General features: G+C 51.0%; 1 protein-coding gene across 1 annotated transcript in view; it reads right to left on the reverse strand.

Moving 5' to 3' along the window:
- Positions 1–2623: 2623 nt before the first annotated feature.
- Znf341 (zinc finger protein 341) overlaps positions 2624–16781 on the reverse strand; it is a gene marked incomplete at its 5' end in the record, with an annotated part of 46421 nt that continues 32263 nt past the window's right edge. Inside the window, 5 exon segments of the mRNA XM_013514211.1 lie at positions 2624–3781; positions 5286–5356; positions 5536–5647; positions 10025–10157; positions 11404–11500. Of these exon segments, the coding sequence (XP_013369665.1) occupies positions 3249–3781; positions 5286–5356; positions 5536–5647; positions 10025–10157; positions 11404–11500 (946 nt within the window).

Here is a 16781-nt window from a genome sequence, read left to right on the forward strand (position 1 = left end):
TTTTGGGGTTTTTTTTCCGGTACCGGGAATTGAACTCACGACTTGCCAAGCAGGTGCTGTGCCGCTGAGCTAAATCCCCAGCCCCTTCCTGGGCAGTTCTGTGCACTTGCACATATCCATGTCTCTGCCCTCACAGACCCTTTGCTGTGACGAGGATAACAGAAATAAAGGGATGCCTGGTGGGATCTCAAGGATGATAAATTCAAACAAAACGGCAAGAATGTGGGGAATGATGAGTTGAGGACTATTTTAGGCAGGTTGACCAAGAAATGCCACTATGAAGAAATGGCTTTGTACAACTGAGTAAAGGAAAGAGCCTGCCCTGTGGAAATCTGAGGGAAGAGCCTTCTCCAGAGAGGGGACAGCAAGAGGCAAGGCCCTGAGGCAAGAATTGGCTAAGGTGATGGAGGAGGAGCAGGAAGGCCGGTGTGGCTAGTGCGGAGGGAAAGAAGGAAAGCAATGGAAATGCGGCTGAAGAGTAGGAGAGGCCACATGGTGCAGAATCTTGAAATCTACAGGGAAAATGCTGGATTTCCTTACAAAAGAGATCAGAAGCTACAGGAGGATTTAAACAGGTGAGGGGTAAAATCTGACTCTACACCTAGATTCAGGCTCTTTGGATATAGACAATTCCCTTGGGCATTATCAAGAGACCAGATCATGACAGAGAAAGAGGAAGTGAGGAGACCAGAAAGTCCACTCGACACAGGCTGGCGGTTTGGACCAGCACGTGGTGGCCGAGGAGGGAATGGCAGGAGCTGAGGACAGAGAAATGTTTCCCAATGAAACCCCTGCCCATGAAAGCCTGTGAGAGCCATAGACAAAAGAAAAAAACACGGTGTGTGGAGCACGCCTGGAACCCCAGTACTCTTCAGAGCAGAGGCAGGAGGATCATGAGTCCAAACTCAGCCTGGGCAGCTGAGTATCAGACACTGTCTCAATGGAAAGGTCCTAGGTTCAAGCCCCAGCATTGAAAAAATGAGTATGGCACGAACCTGAGTCTGTCAGTCCTGGGTTTCCAGCAAGGTTACTGCCCCTCGCCAAGTCTTTTCCTCATCTGTACCATGGGGGTGATAGAGCTGACCTCAAAGGGGGCTTCAGGATTCAGTCACATGTAAGTAAGGCCCAGAGCACGGGACCCAGTGCCAATGGCCACTTGGTCAGGTTAGCCATGGCCTGAGCCGGCACATCTGCTCTAAAGCACCTCAGGGCAGCTAGTGTAGTACCAAGGGAGTTGGAGGGAAGGGGAAGCAGGTACACAGGGCCCCTCAAGCCATTAACGCAGAGTCCAGACAGGGAACTTCAGCGCTTTTCTGCAGCACAGAAATTACCAAGCAACGTCCAGCTGCAGCAGCAGGGGAGAGGGAGGACCGCAGCACGGGCAACATGTGTGCTGCCGGAGAGGCAATGAGCTTGGCTCCACCAGCATCCTGCTCTGCAGATGAGACAGGCTCCAATACAAGTTAAATGCCCAGGTTTTGGGATGAAATGACCCCATTCTACAGTAAATTTTCTAATTGTTTTTGCAGTACAGGAACACTATAAATTGACATAAATTGATCTTGCTAGTTTCAGCTTCTTTGCTATTATTTATCTCACACCTTATGATCATTATATCATTGACAGTGGTACCCTGGTTCACAAACTTAATTTGTTTTATGAATTGGGGAAGACGGCTGCATCTCTGTTTGTGTGGCAAAGACAGTCTTGGTTGTGTTTGTCACCTGATGAGGCATGTGCAAACAGAGCCAAAATTTTGCTGAATGCTTTTGTGAAACAAATTGTTTGCAAACAAGTGTTTGTGAACCAGGGTATTACTGCATTTCTTTTTCTTGTCTTATTGCTCTGGCCAGGCCTCCAAGGTAATGTTGAAGTTACAACAGAACCTTGTGGTCCTGGCTCACACCCTGCTCTCTTGGCTGCCTCCCCTACGTACCCATCTGTCAAAGCAGCATGTGCCAAGGCCCAGCTCAAACACTGTGCCTTCTGAGGAGCCCTGCTGCCCCCCACCCCAGTCCCTCCTTGGGCTTTTCTGCAGGATAGGACACTCACAACTCTCACTCTCCCCAGCCTTGTTCCTCCCTTCCTGAGGGTGCGGGCAGTGGGTCCCAGCATAGTGTGTGAGGGACAGGCCAGCCCTCAAGGAGTCTCAGTCATGATGAGTCAAGCAGCTTGCTGCTCCCTGCCCTGGCCCTTCTCTGAGCACTGGTTTCCTGTCCTATAACAGAAGCAGCATGGCCTGAAGGGGCCCTCTCCCTGCCTGCCTCCCGCCCAGCCTCTCTGCCCCTCCCGGCCCTGGCTGGCGGAAGCGGGTGAGAGGTCGAGGCACACAGAAGCCCACTCAGGTGTGCTTCTGGCTCCTATCAGAGGTTTTGAATCCAAAGGCCTGGGCTTCCCTAGGATTCTGAATTTTCACATATGAGTACAAACCTCCTTCCCAGAACGTTCACACAGACCCTGTAGTCCCCGTCCCAGGAGCACCTGCTCCTCTGTAGGAGTCTATAGGACCATGGTGTCACGGCTGTGCGACACCTCAGCGCCTTATGCTTCAGAGGGGAGTGCTGCCATCTGGGGGCTAAGAAAAGAACTGCCAAGGCTGGGGTCAGAGCCATTAAGACACACACAGTGATAAAAACATTTATTGAGCACTTGCCAAGTCCTTTGCACATTTCTTCACACCGGAGCCCCAAGACAACCCTTGGAGGTAGTGCAGCTGTAAGCCCCACTGCACGGACAAGGAACACAGGAGTGTGGCGATTTGCCCAGGGTCACACAGCAAGTGCACGCAACTGAGATTTGAAGCTAGATCTGGCTCCTAGCTGTACTCTAACCACGCCTTTTGAGTGCCTCCTAAAGGCCAACCTTGCAGAGTTGTCTGTGGAAGCCGTGAGGGACCCAAATGGAGAACAGACAGGGACTCCAGTCACATCCAGCCTCCCGCTGAGCAGCTCGCCTGACGGCCACCCAGGCTGCCTGGAGGAGGGCTGGGCCAGACCATCTCGTCTTCTCTCTCAGGCAGCCCAACTACCAGCGGGCTGTCCGGGCTCCGGCCATCTCTCTTGCCACTGCTGTCCAGGAGCTGCCAGCCTGTCCCACCGCAGGATGCCGCAGAACAGGGCCACCGAAGGGCAGCCAATGGCATCCCAGGAAGCTCCTGCCACCGGGAAGGACCCTGGCCGGCCCCAGGAGCCGGATCCAAGCGCGAGGTCCGGGCGCTCAGGAAGCAAACTCCACAGGCAGAGTCTGCCTCACTCGGAGGCCTGGATGTAGACTGGCACCGCCAGCATGGCACACGGTCCCTCAGCCCCGGCCTGCAGCTCAGCCAGGGCCAGGTTGGAGCCCAGCGCCTCGGCATGCCCAGGCACCACCAGCTCAGGGTCACCGCCCACTGTGCCACCCACAACAATGGACAGCACGGCATCGGGCTCTGCGAAGGGCGGTTTGCCTGGGGTGACCTCGGGCACAGGCCCAGCCCCTGCGTCCTTCAACTCCTCCAGCCCCAGGGGGTCGGGCAAGGAGGTCACCGCCTTGTGCCCAGCACTGCTGCCTCCGCTGCGGGGAGCTGCCCTCCTCCGGGGGGGCCGCCGGGTCTGCAGGTCCTTGTCCTTCTGGGGGCCAAGGCGGCAGCGGTGGTCCTTGAGGTATTTGTGGCGGGAAAAGCCCTTGGCACAGCCCGCACAGCGGAACTTGTAGTTGCCCGTGTGGGCGCGCTGGTGCTCGGCCAGGTGGGCGCGGCGGCTGAAGGACTTGCTGCACAGCGCGCACTTGTGGAGCTTCAGGCCTGGGGACAAGGGGGCGTCAGGAGGAGCACCGGCCCTCGCCCTGAAACCCCACCCCGCAAGGGGCCTCTCCAGGCGCAGAGCTCAGTCCTCCCTACCAGCACTTCTGTCATCTGGCCCGCTCCTCTGCTCACCTCCTCCCTTCTCTCAGCCACACACCCTTCCCCAACGCACCGAGCCCACTCCTGCCTCTGGGCCACTGCACGTGCTGCTTCCTCTGCCTGCGGCAGCCTGCTCAACCCGAGCCCTGACACACTCTGCAGACCCCCATCATCTCTGGTCCACCTGCCTCTGCTGGCCTCAGACCACGCCCTACAGGGAGCTGGGGATGTCTCTGCCAAACACTAATGAGTGTAACGTTCACCGCTCCAAACGCCCCTCTGACTACCCAAGTTTCCCACAGAGGGGGTGCAATCTGACTGACACCCCCGCACCCCTCAGCCCTGCCCTCCCCCAGTCCCCTGTGCTCACCATCTTTCCTGGTCCCAGACACCGTGTCTCCCTGCACATGCTCCCCCTCCCTGCAAAGCGGCTTGCTGGCTTACCCCATAGCACTCAGCTCCTCCGGCCCCCGGGCCCCACACTCTTCCTTCTCAGCCACTTCCGCTTCTCCCCACCCCTGCGCTTACTGTCCTTGAGTCCTTGTTGGCTGTTTATTTTTGGTGTTCCCCTCTAAATGCTCAGCTTCTACACAAGGGTGCACAGGCTTCTGCTTATGTGAAGCACCCCCCGGTAGGGCCATGGCCTGAGATGTGGTTGGGACTTGAGGATTACACGCTCGGTGACCCACTGGTGCCTGGCGTCCCCCTGCAGTCAGCTCCAGCCTATACTCTCCCTGGGCCAGGCCCCTTTCACAGATGCCTTTGAGCCCTCAGAGACAGGCAGCAATGGGCCTGAGGCCACGCAGCGGACAGGTCAGCATCAAGGCTCAAACCCAGGCTCTGCCTCACATCCCTCATCTACTCTGCTGGTTTTCAAACTTTCTTTCACCACTGAATCCTTCTGCAAACCACTGCTTCTCCAGCAGGGGTGACTTTACTCCCCAGGGGACTTTGGGTGACACCTGGAGACATGTGGCCGTCACTGTGGGAGGGGTGCCACTGACGTCTAGTGGGTAGACCAGCTGGGAGGCCGCTACACATCCACACCCACACACCAGAACTATCCGGCCCACAAGTCAGGGGAGCCCAGGCTGAAACAACACTCAGTCCACGGGGAACCTCGCAGCCACATCCTGGCTCGGGCCTGATTCAACCCCTACACCACTGGGCGCCACTCTGATTCTGCCGCTCCTTGGAGGTGGAGCTTGGGCTGGGCAATGTGGTTCCTTTGCGTACAGCCTACGGTCCTGAACACGGGCTGCCGGTCCACAGCAGTGCAAGCCAACTGGCGGGACTGTACAGGGACAGTAAGCTTTGGGGAATATGTCTGCTCCTCCTCCTCCTGGCGTGTCTCTCCCAGGGCTCTGAGCTGAGCCAGACACCCCCAGGGCCCCAGGCCCCTTACCAGAGTGGGACAGGATGTGAGCCTTCAGCTTGTCCGGCCGGTTAAACTCCTTACTGCAGCCTGTGTGTGTCCTGGAACCCAGAGCCACCAGTCACGGGGAGCTCCCTTGCTGGTCCCTCCACTAGCCCTGGGCCACGGGACACCCTTGTCCCCTGGGGGCTGGCTCCAGAAGCAGGAGGGGGGCGTGAACCCATCATTCTGTTCCCCACCCCCACCCAGCTTGCAGCCCGCCTGCACAGCTCCCACTCACAAGAAGGGGCATTTGTACTTCTTGAAGGGCTCGTGGATCAGCATGTGTCTCTTCAGTTTGTCCTTACGGTTGAATGCAGACTCACACACTGAGCATTTGTAGGGCTTCTCTCCTGCAGGGGACACAAGGCAGGGAGAGTGAAGGTCCCACAGGAGTTTGAACTTGGTGACTATGGAGGCCAGCTCCTCCCCCAAAGAGGGCGGCTTGGGGAAAAACAGCTTCTCTCCTTCCTCCTGACTTTGTTTTGCCAAGAAGAGGGTGCTTTTTTTTCCTTTTGAGATGGGGTCTCACTCTGTTGCCCAAGCTGCCCTTGAACTCCTAGGTTCAAGCAATCCTCCTGCCTCAGCCTCCCTGTAGCTGACAGACTTACATCACAACACTCAAGAGGGCTGTTCTAGAGAGGCTGGTCAGAGAAGTCTTTCTGCTGCGAGAACACAGGAGAGACCTGAGGCTGCAGGGAGGAGGCCAGGAGGAGTCTGGATGAGGGTCCCAGGCAGAAGGGAAGCAAGGGCAAAGGCCCAAAGCAGGAGCACACGTGGGTGCCTGAGGGACAGTGGAGAGACCAGGGCGGCTGAGAGGGGTGGGAGACGGAGGTAGGTGAGGTCAGCGAGGCACGGCCTCACGGAGAGGGCCTGCATGGCCAAAGGAAAGGACTCCGGCTTTTACCGAGCCAGATGAGAAGCCAGCAGAGGGCATGAGCAGGGGGCGGACCTGACTGAAGACCTTGGGCCCCTCTAGTGGCAGGTGGAGAGCAGACGGAGGGCCAGGCAGGACCAGCACGATGCGTGGCCCTCCCTGACAGAACAGAGGGACAGAGTTCGGCGTAAGTCTGGGGCATGGCCTGAGTTGTGGGTGATGGTCACATAAATACAGCCAAGGGGTCCACTAAGGGGGAACCACACTCTGTCTGACCAAAGCCCGACAACAAGCCACAAGGCAAGGACCTCCATTACCCCATCCTACAGCCACGCCATTCGTAGCTCAGAGAGGCAAAGTGACTTGTCCATGGTCTACACTGCAGTCCACGCAGCGAAGATTCCGGGCCAGCAGTGTGACCCAGAGCCACCTGAGTTGCCCCAGACCCTCCCACCACCAAACCTGTCTTGGGGGTGCAGGGCAGGGGTCACCGGAGGATTCCCTCAGAACCTCAAGAGCGGTGCTCACAGAGGTCATGTGGTCACAACCTGCCCTTTGGAAAGGAAGGACTGTTCTCAGGCTACTTTGATTTCCTGCCACTATTTGCTCTCTGGAATGAATAAAGTACTTTGAAAACTACCAGCCCAATTGGTTACGAAAAGTCTGGTCCTCACAGTGGAACACTCTGCAGTCATGCAGAGCATCAAGGGCACTCTGTGTTCCCTCATCTGGAAAGATCTTCCGGCCATAGTGCTAAGCAGAAAAGAAACTACAGAACAGCTTTGCATGGTCCCTTTTCTATTAGGAAAAAGCACAATCCTCAAACCTCAAGAAAACCTAGTCACATGTGGTTTCTTTGTATGTATATACGTAGGGATGTGTATATGTATGTATTGGTTTTGTGAGATAGGTCTTGCTATGAACTCACTATGTACGGCAGGTTGGTCTTAAACCTGCAGTGATCCTCCAGCCTCAGCCTCCTGAATGCTCGGATCACAGGCATGTGCCGCCATTCCTGGCATGTGTGTGTTTTATATACAACAAAGATACAGAGAGAAAGACTGGGGGAGCAAGCACCAAACTGTCAGCAAGTAGGAGTTGAAGGGAGAATTTAACATTTTACTTTATGGCTGGGTGTAATGGCCCTTGGCTGTAATCCCAGTGCTTAGGAGGCTGAAGCAGGAGCATCATGGTAAGTTTGAGGCCAGCCTGAACTATATAGTGAACACTATTTCCAAAAAAAGAAAAGGTTTTTACTTTAAGTACTTCTATATTGCTTCCACTTTTACAATCAGTTTGTATTACTTTTGAAAAATAATTTTAAAAAACCATAAAGAGAGGGAGCAAAGCATAGCTCAATGTAAAGCCATGGGTTCACTGCCCAGTACCCAAACAAAAATTAAATAATAAAAAAGCAAAGAAGGTGATTTTGTAATATCTATCAAAATTATAATGCGCATGTTTCTTTTTCTTTTTTACTGCTGTAAAATATACATACCATTAAATTTACAATTTTAGCCATCTTTAAATGCATAGCTCAGTGGCATTAGATCGTTGAGCCATCACCACCATCACTCTCTAGAACTTTCTTTACCATCCCCAAAGCAAATTCAGTCCTACATATACATTTTAAGCTAGAACTTACACTGCTGGGAATAAATACTCCAGATCCACTCCAAAGGCTTGCCAAGGGTCCCACACAGCACAGTGACAAACTTCACAGGCTAACAGCTGAAAAGTAATTCAAACCTAGGGCTATGGGATAGCTCAGTGGCAGGGCACTTGCTTAGCATGCTCGAGGCCCTGCATTCTATCCCCAGCACTGTAAAAAATAATAACTTAAGGGTCCGTTTGTGGAGGACAAGAGAATATTATACCAGTGTGAAAAAGAAGGTTCTATCTGGGAACATCTTCAAGATACACTGATTAAGGAAATAAGGCTCATAATTATTGTAGTACATGCTCATTTATGTAAAAGTAAGCAAGTGTGATATACAGATATAAAATGAAACGAATGACCCACACTAATGGAACCAATAAAATTAACTCTAAAAATAAATAAATAAAAGCAATGGAGCCAGCTGACTATGGGATCAGTAAAATTATTTTTTTCAGTAAAATTAATTTTAAAAAATAGAAGGATGCTGGGCATAATGATGCATACCTATAATCCCAGCATTCAGGAGGCTGAGGCAGGAGGATTGCTGTGAGTTCAAGGTCAGCCTGGGCTACAAAGTGAGTACGAGACCAGCCTGAACTGCATAACAAAACCCTGTCTCAAAAATTAAAAAAAAAAGAATGACCTATATTAGACAGTAACAGAATTATGAGTATCTTAAAAATTGCAAATTGCAGTCACAATCTGCAGGAGACTTTAGTCTTTTGTTTTGAGGCAGGATGTCACTACATTGCCCGGACTGTTCTAGCTCCTGGGCTCAAGTGATCCTCTCACCTCAGTCTCCCAAAGAGCTGAGACTATGGGTACACACCACCAATTCCCAGGTAATAATTATTTCAAAAATGCAAACTGGACAACAATTACTGCTTTGTGAAATCTGTTTTAATATACTCTATGTGCATATATATTTAATAGACTGCAATATAAAATGTATAATTTTTCTCAGTATAGGGATTGAACCCAGGGCTTTGCACATGCTAGACAAGCTCTACCACCCAGGTACACCTCCAGCCCTTTAAAAAAAATTTTTTTTTTTTGGTTTTGGTTTTTATCTGGTACCGGGAATCGAACTCATGACGTCATGCTTGCCAGGCAGGCGCTATGCTGCTGAGCTAAATCCCCAGCCCCTAAAATTTTATTTTGAGACAGGGTCTTGCTAAATTACTCAGGCTCGCCTTGAATTTGCAGTCCTCCTGCCTCAGCCTCCTGAGTAGGTGGAATTACAAGCATTCTTCACCACACTTGGCGTGTGTGTGTGTGTGTGTGTGTGTGTGTGTGTGTGTGTATTTATTTTAAGCATAAATCATAGTAAAAAAAAGAATTGCAGATCACTGGCTTATCCACCTGAGGGAGAGGGGATTATTTTCATTGTATATGCTTTCGTGCTGTTAAGGATTTTTATTTTCTCCTTAGGTTTTCTTAATCTTTAGATCTTTTTCAATGAAAAAAAAAATTTTTTTTATGTTTTGGTGTTTTTGTTTGCTTTGCAGTACTGGGGATTAAACCCAGGGCCTCACTCATGTCGAGCAAGCACTCAAGCACTGAGCTACACATCCCCCGCCAAAAATTTTTAACTAATAAAATTTAAAGATTAAAAGAAAATACAGCCAGGCATGGTGACGCACGCCTGCAATCACAGTACTCGGGAAGCTGAGGCAGGAGGATCATTGCAAGTTTGAGACCAACCTGGGCTACAAAGTGAGCTTAAGGCTAGCCTGAACTGCATAGTGAGACTCTGTCTCAAAAAGACAAATAAATAAATAAATAAATAAATAAATAAATACATAAATACATAAATAAATACATAAAAGAAAATACAATGTCAATACATCTCAACTGCAGAAGCAAGGAAAGGGAGCTCAGTCCGGGTTTGACTGAGAACTCTGCAGCAAGAGCAGCATGCCCAGCCCGGGGGCTCAGAGCGGTGGAGCGGGGTGAGACCCCCCAGCCTCTGGGGCTCATCTTGCTCCAGCAAGGGTGGCATCGCTGTTCCACAAGTGCAGCAGATAGGTCATGGGCCAGGAGGGAGAGGAAGAGAGTGGGGAGGAAGAGCGGTGCAGAGAAAGGAAGGGAAGGGAAGGGAAGGGCAGGAGGGTACGGGCGGGGAGAGAGTACCATGGGACGGCAGGAGACTGAAAAGGACAGAGAGAAGGGGAAGCAGGGCACGGCGCCCACCTGAGTGGATGTGGGCGTGCAGCTTGAGGTAATACTCCCGCCGGAAGAGCTTCTTGCACACCTGGCACTTGAAGCGGCCCCCGCTGCCGTGGGTGGGCAGGTGCCGCCGCAGGTAGCGCTCACAGGGAAACACCTGGAGGAGAAGCGTGGCTTCAGGGCAGTCTCACCAGGCCCCCTCCAGAGCTCACAGGCCCGTGGAGACGCCTTCCTTTCTGCCTCCCGGGGACCAGGGCCCAGTGTCACATCGGCCCTCAGGACCTCGTGGCTCCCCCTCATCTCACCGGCAAGCCCCGCACAACACACCCCACTGAGCTTCTGCCAAGCTGTCCCTAGAGAGAAAGGCAGGCTTTCTCCCTCAGTCTCACAAACTCTTACCGACTCTTCAGGACCCAATCAGGGATCCGGGAGCTGCCTGTGGGACGCCTTCCCTCGCCCCCCTGTGCCATGCTAGGCACAGCCCATTCTGCCTTTTATCACCTACATTTTTAAGTCATCATTTAACCCACTGAAAGGCATCCCTCTTTGCTTACACAGGGCTCTGAAAGGACAGAGGGGCTTTCATTCCCCTCTGGGTCAGGCACTGGCTCAAAGGACTCACAAAGGAATGAAGGAAAAAGTGAACAAATAACTAACGAAACAGATAGTAAAGGACCAGAAAACGCAGGAGCCAAAATCCTTTCTCAGTCTAGGCACAAGATGAGCATTCATGCATCCATTTGGTGTGAAGAAGCGAGTAGGGGCACAAACCCAGCCACCCCACTGCTCATCAGGCCCGTCACTGGCATCTCCACCTGTCAGACGGAAGTAGAAGAGCCCATCTTCCTCCTGGGGGCCTTCGAGTCAATTCAGATAAGATGCTCAGCACAGCACCTCCTACATGCTTCTTGCTCAATTCACGATTCCCTTTAAATTTTGAAGCCTGAGCTTGGGCTATATAATTACAAGTGTCTAGAATGAGGCCAAGGTAAACCAGGGCTATGCTGGGAAATCTGCTACGCAAGGTTGTTAAAAATTAGCAGAATAAGGAAACAAGGCAAACACACCAGGGGATGCAATCAGCAAAGCCCAGACTGCGGGGAGCTCCACAGGACCTGTGGCCCAGTTTCCTCAACAAATAAATTAAAAGGAAACTAGAAGGGCGCAAGGGGGCTGGCGGGGGAGGGGCCCAGATAATGGAAGCCTTTGTCGTAGCTGTCAACCGCAAGCCATAGACCTGACGCAAATAAACTTTAAAAAAATGATGACGGCCTGACACAGCGGTGACTGGAACGCTTGCTGGACATTTGACGGCTTTAGGACAGGCTGCCAGAGTCCTGGAAGAAAGAACCAATAAGAACAAGCATAATGGTACAGCCACGGGGAGAGAGCAGTGGACCCACCTTTTGGCAGTGCGGGCAGGGGAAGTTGTGAGTGGCCGTCTGCAGGTGGTGCTCCAGGGCCTCCTGCGTGGAGTATTTTTTGACACACTTGACACACCTATGTGGGAAGCAGGAGGACAGGTGAGGAGACCCAGCACACACAGTGACTGGTCTCTTGCTGCCCAGGGCCAAGTCAGGAGGCAAAACCCCTCATCCACTCTCAAATCTGTCCACTCTCCCGGTGCCACTGCCTCCGTCCTCACCCAAGCTGCCATCAGCTCCTGCTCGGACAGGTGCAGTTGCCTCCTCTCTGGCTTGCTGTCTGCTCTCCACAGGCAGCCAGAAGGAGTCTTTAAAAAGCAGCACCAGGGCTGGGGTCACAGCTCAGTAGCACAGGGCTCACCTAGCATGTTGGAGGCCCTGGGGTCCAGCCCCAGCACCGCACAAAAATAAATAAAACTGAAAATCAAGACAAGGCCCCCCAGCCCAACCCAATCCCACCTCTCAGGTCCCCTTTCCTTCACTTGCCACCTGGGACCCTTCCTCACGACATGTCAACTTGAGGGGACTGAAAACCACCGAGGAGGTCAGCCCAGCACAGCTCTGAGCGGCTCCGTGGGTGACTGACACGCAGCCCAGCAAACGGAGGAGGAAGACCTACTTCGGATGTGGGCGGCACCAACCAAGAGACTTGCAGCCCTGACCGAGGGAAAAGGGAAAGAAGGAAGTGCCCCCATTGTGGAAGAGTTCCAGGCTTCGCCACTGCCCTTGGACATCAATTTCCAGTTTCTTTGGCCTTCAAATGCAGACTCACACCGGCAACTCTACAGTGAGCTTCCAGGCCTTCGACTTCGGCCTGGTGCTGCATCCAGGAAGCTTCTGTCTTCTTGGGCTCAGCAGCTGTTAGATCCTCCAGCTCTCTAGTGCACAGATGGCCACTGTGGCCTCTTCTGCCTCTGATCCTGTAAGTCGACCTAATAAATCCTCTGGCATAATTATACACAGGCTTCCCAGTGGTTCTGTTCCTTTAGAAAACCCTCACTAATGTACCACCTAAGTCACTGCTCTGCCCATCCTGAACGTCTAAACCTATCAAGCTTGTTCCTCCCTCAGGGCCTTTGCACTTGCTGTTGCTGTTACATGAACTTTCTTTCCCAAACCCTCTCCTGAGCAACACCTTCTCATCCCTCACATCTCAGCCCGAATGTCACCTCCTTACAGAGGCCCTCCTTGGCCATCCTGCCTCATGGCTCCCCACAGTTCACCCCAGCCACTCCCTGTTAGGTCTCCCAGTTTATTTTCTTCTTAGCACTTATTATCTAGAAGTATTTTATTTGCTTCCTTACTTGGTTACAACCTGTCTCTCCACTAGCAAGTGGTCCTTGCTGTGGGGACCATATCTTTCCCGCTGACAACGTGCTCTATGCATCAGTGAGGAGTCAGGCAGGGACGCGGGACGCTCCTGTCTCTGATGCTCTCAGGTTTCTAACCGTCACCCGGGGCAGGAATCCCCAGTGGCCCTGCTCACTCTTAAGGACGTCACAGAGTCACAGGACACACTGTGCCAAGCAGTCATAAGCTGCACAGTGCCATCGGGACGGCTGTCTCTCTTGACATCGCTGTGGTGACTGGGCCCTCTGCTCAGTGCTCAGGAGCCCGGGGCAGAGCCCATTGGTAGAGTGCTGGCCTAGAATGTGCCCTGGCTTCCACCACAAAAACAGCACTCCTGGCCACGAAACGCTTAACAGAATAAAAGACACCACATCTCCCCACCACAAAACACTTGCCAGCCAATGGCCCCTTTTACAACGAGGCGCCGTGAGCAACGCCGCGGGTGGTGTGACTGGACCGAGAGGCTGCTTTTGCTAAAATGCACCGACTTCACTTGGGCCTGCAGATGTCTGATGGGAAACTAACAGCAGGATAAAAGCTTGGCATCTCTGCCTTTGTTTTGTATGTCTCCTCTGCCACCTGAAACTTTGCATTAGATTCCTACTCAACTCTGCACACAGATGAGATATGTTAATCACTTAAGGAGTGTCGGTCTAAAAACTGGTACGATAAGGTCCCTCCGTCCTAAGTTTACCCAACCTTTCTTGCCCTCCTTCAAGACTGAAGATACTGAGATAAAAGAACCTAAGCTAACTTCAAGATTCCAGGAACAGGAACCCTTTCAGGCAGATCACCCCAGGACTCAGCTGCCCTGGTAAGCGGAAGGGATTGACCTGTGAGAACCTTGCTACCTCCTGAGCAGGAGCAATCATCTCAGTTACCCGCTGCAAGCAGAAACAACTCCAGGTGCCAGCAGAACTGTGGAACCAGTCCTGAGATAATGATCAACTAGACCAGCTTAAGCAAGACTGCGTACCCAGGCATTCTTCTTTTGCGTACCAGGGCACACTTCTCCACGCCCTTTCGTCCTTCCCCTATATAAACTGAGCTCTACTGATGCCCTGGAAGGCAGGGCTTAGGACAGCAGGGTGGCCACGCTGCCTGAATAAATCCCTTTCTTGCTTCACTGTCACTCAACTGTCTGACTGGGCTCTCAAGGAGGCAGGCGGCAGGGCCTGGTCTGCTGGGGACCCTGGAGTTGAGCCTTTGGCTTACGACTCCAGGCACCAATAGGTAGGCAGCCCACAACAAAGACAGCAATGTGGGCACTGTCATTCTGTACATCAGTGCCAGCTGTGGGGAGGCCCAGGCAGGTAGGCACAGGGGACACCCTCAGACCATACTCTAGAACCACAGAAAAAGTCCATAGGGATAGAAAGACAGGAAGAAGAGGCCAAATGGGAAAGAGGTACCAGGAGGCAGAGACTGAGCAAGCTGGGAAGTAAGAGAAATATATGGGTTTGTACAAGAGGAAGTTAACAAAAACGATGAAAATAAAACTCCCCAGCCAGGAGGCTGAGGCAGGAGAATCACAAGCTTGAGACCAGCCTGGACTACAAAGTGAGACCCTGTCTCATGAAAAACAAAAAACAAAAAGAGCTCGCCATCAGGACTACCATCTTTACTAGGTCTCCCAAGGTAACACCAGCAGTCATGGAACAAATCGGCAGCACGGGCCTCAGCGAGGACGCACAGACGACACGGGGGTGTCCCTGTGATGTTCTCGCTGACAGTGCGCATCCTGGATGTCGTCACAAGTTAAATCCGGCAGATTCAAAGAGCACCCTACTAAATAACCTGTCTATACTTTTCAAAAATATCAAGTTTAGGCGGGGGTAGAGCACCTGCCCAGCATGTACAAGGCCCTAGGTTGGAGCCCTTGCACTGCAAAAAAAAAAAAAAAAAAAAATCCAAAGTCATGAAAGGCAACAACAGAATGAGGACCTGCTCCAGCTTCAAGGTGGGAAAAGAGAGTGACAACTGAACATGTGTGATCCTCAGTTGCACCCTGGGCCAGAAAAAGCACTTTATTTTTTCCTTTTTTTCTACAAAGGATGTTATTGGAACAGTTGGAAATTTTCAATTTTTTGTTTTGGCTTTTTTTTTCTTTTTTCGGTACCAGGAATTGAACTCAGGGCTTCGTGCTTGCCAGGCAGGCGCTGCACCACTGAGCTACGTCCCTGGCCCTTGGTGCATGGGTTAGGTAGGAGAGTTGTGCTGATGTCAACTCTCCGATTTTAGGAACTCCACTGTGCTTAAATATGAAGTTTTTTCCTTATTTTAGGAAACACACGTGGAGGGTAAATAAAGATAAAGAGCATTATGCCTGCAAATTACTTCCAAATACTTCAGCATATGATAAGCAAATGGGACACAACATTAACAGGTGGGAAATCATGGAGGAGTCCTTATATGGGACTTCTCCACACTCTTCTCATCATTATTCTAGAAGTCTGAAATTATACCAAAATAAAAGTTTAGGGCCAGGGATATAGCTCAACACAAGCATCTGCCTGGCAAACACATAGTCCTGAGTTCAATTCCTGGTCCCTAAAAAATAAAAGTTTATTTATTTACTTATTTTTTGGTTTTTTTGAGACAGGGTCTCGCTCTGCAGGCTGGTCTTGAACTCACTTTGTGGCCCAGGCTTGCCTTGAATTTGCAATGATCCTCCTGCCTCAGCCTCCCGAGTCCTGGGATTACAGGCGTGTGCCACCACGCCTGGCCAAAAATAAAAGTTTAAGAAGAACACATTTGTGTGTGTGTGTATGTGTGTGCACACACACACACACACACACACACACACATACACGCAGACTCTGTGGGTTGAAGCCAGAGTCTTGCAAATGCAAATAAAAAGAACACTTTTTGAACATGTTTGCCTATACTGTAATAGGGGGAAGTAGGTCTGGTGGATGAGGAATTCCTATTCACTCTGTGCCTTTTTGTGATTTTTTTAAAATCCTGTGCTATATGCACATAACAATTCTTTTTTTGAAGCAGGTAATTAATCTTTCTTAGAACTCCCTTGGGCTTCTGACCTGCAAAATCATTTTTAGGAACTTACAGATGAGCAAAGATGTATGCCCAAAGCTGCTCCCTGTAGCACTGTTTATAATAATGACAAACTGGAGATAACCCAATTATCCAGCAGTGAGAAATGGTTTAAGTAAATCACAGTGCATCCATGTACAATCGAATACTAAGTAGTTGTTTAAAAGAATAGTCAGGTCCATACTGAAATGCAAAGATGTCCATGTATAGTTTTAATTACAATAGGTTTTTGTCATTTTGTTTTCATTTCTTTTTTCTGAGACGAGGTCTCCCCCTGTAGCTGGCTTCAAACTCCCTATGTAGCCCAGGATGGCTTCAAACTCACAATTCTCCTGCCTTGGCTCCTGAGTGGTAGAATATAGGCACGAGCCATCACACCAGGCTAAAAGGTGTTTTGTTTTGTTTTGTTTCGGTTCGGTTCTGTTTGGTTTTGGACAAGGTCTTGCTGTATATTTTAGGCTGGCCCTGAATTTACTATGTGGCCCAGGCTGGCCTCAAACTTGTGGTGGTGATTCTCCTGCCTCAGCCTCCTGAGTGCTGGGATTACAGGCATGCACCACTACACCCAGCTTACTTGGGTACTGTTTTGCTTTTTGTAGTGTTGGGATCAAACTGGGGCCTTGTACTTACCAGGCAGGTACTGTACCACTGAGTGAATAAAGACAGGATGGATTTGATGCTTTTTTTAGAGATGTGGTTCTCACAACATTCTGTAGTCTGGTCTTGAACTCCTGGACTGAAGGAATCCTCCTGCTTCAGCTTCCCAAATGGCTGGAACTATGTGTTTACTACTATGCCTGGTTTTTAAAATATATCTTTAAAAAATGATAACACCACGCGTACAGTGGGATCTCACTAAATTTCAGCCTGTTCATCAGGATCTACCCGATAGGAAGATGGTGTGATGAGCTTTCGCCAATTCTTTGGCTGTGTCTGGGACTATGACTGTGATA

Source organism: Chinchilla lanigera, unplaced genomic scaffold, assembly GCF_000276665.1.
Source record: "Chinchilla lanigera isolate Chin_1 unplaced genomic scaffold, ChiLan1.0 scaffold00021, whole genome shotgun sequence".
Classification (NCBI taxonomy): Eukaryota; Metazoa; Chordata; class Mammalia; order Rodentia; family Chinchillidae; genus Chinchilla; species Chinchilla lanigera.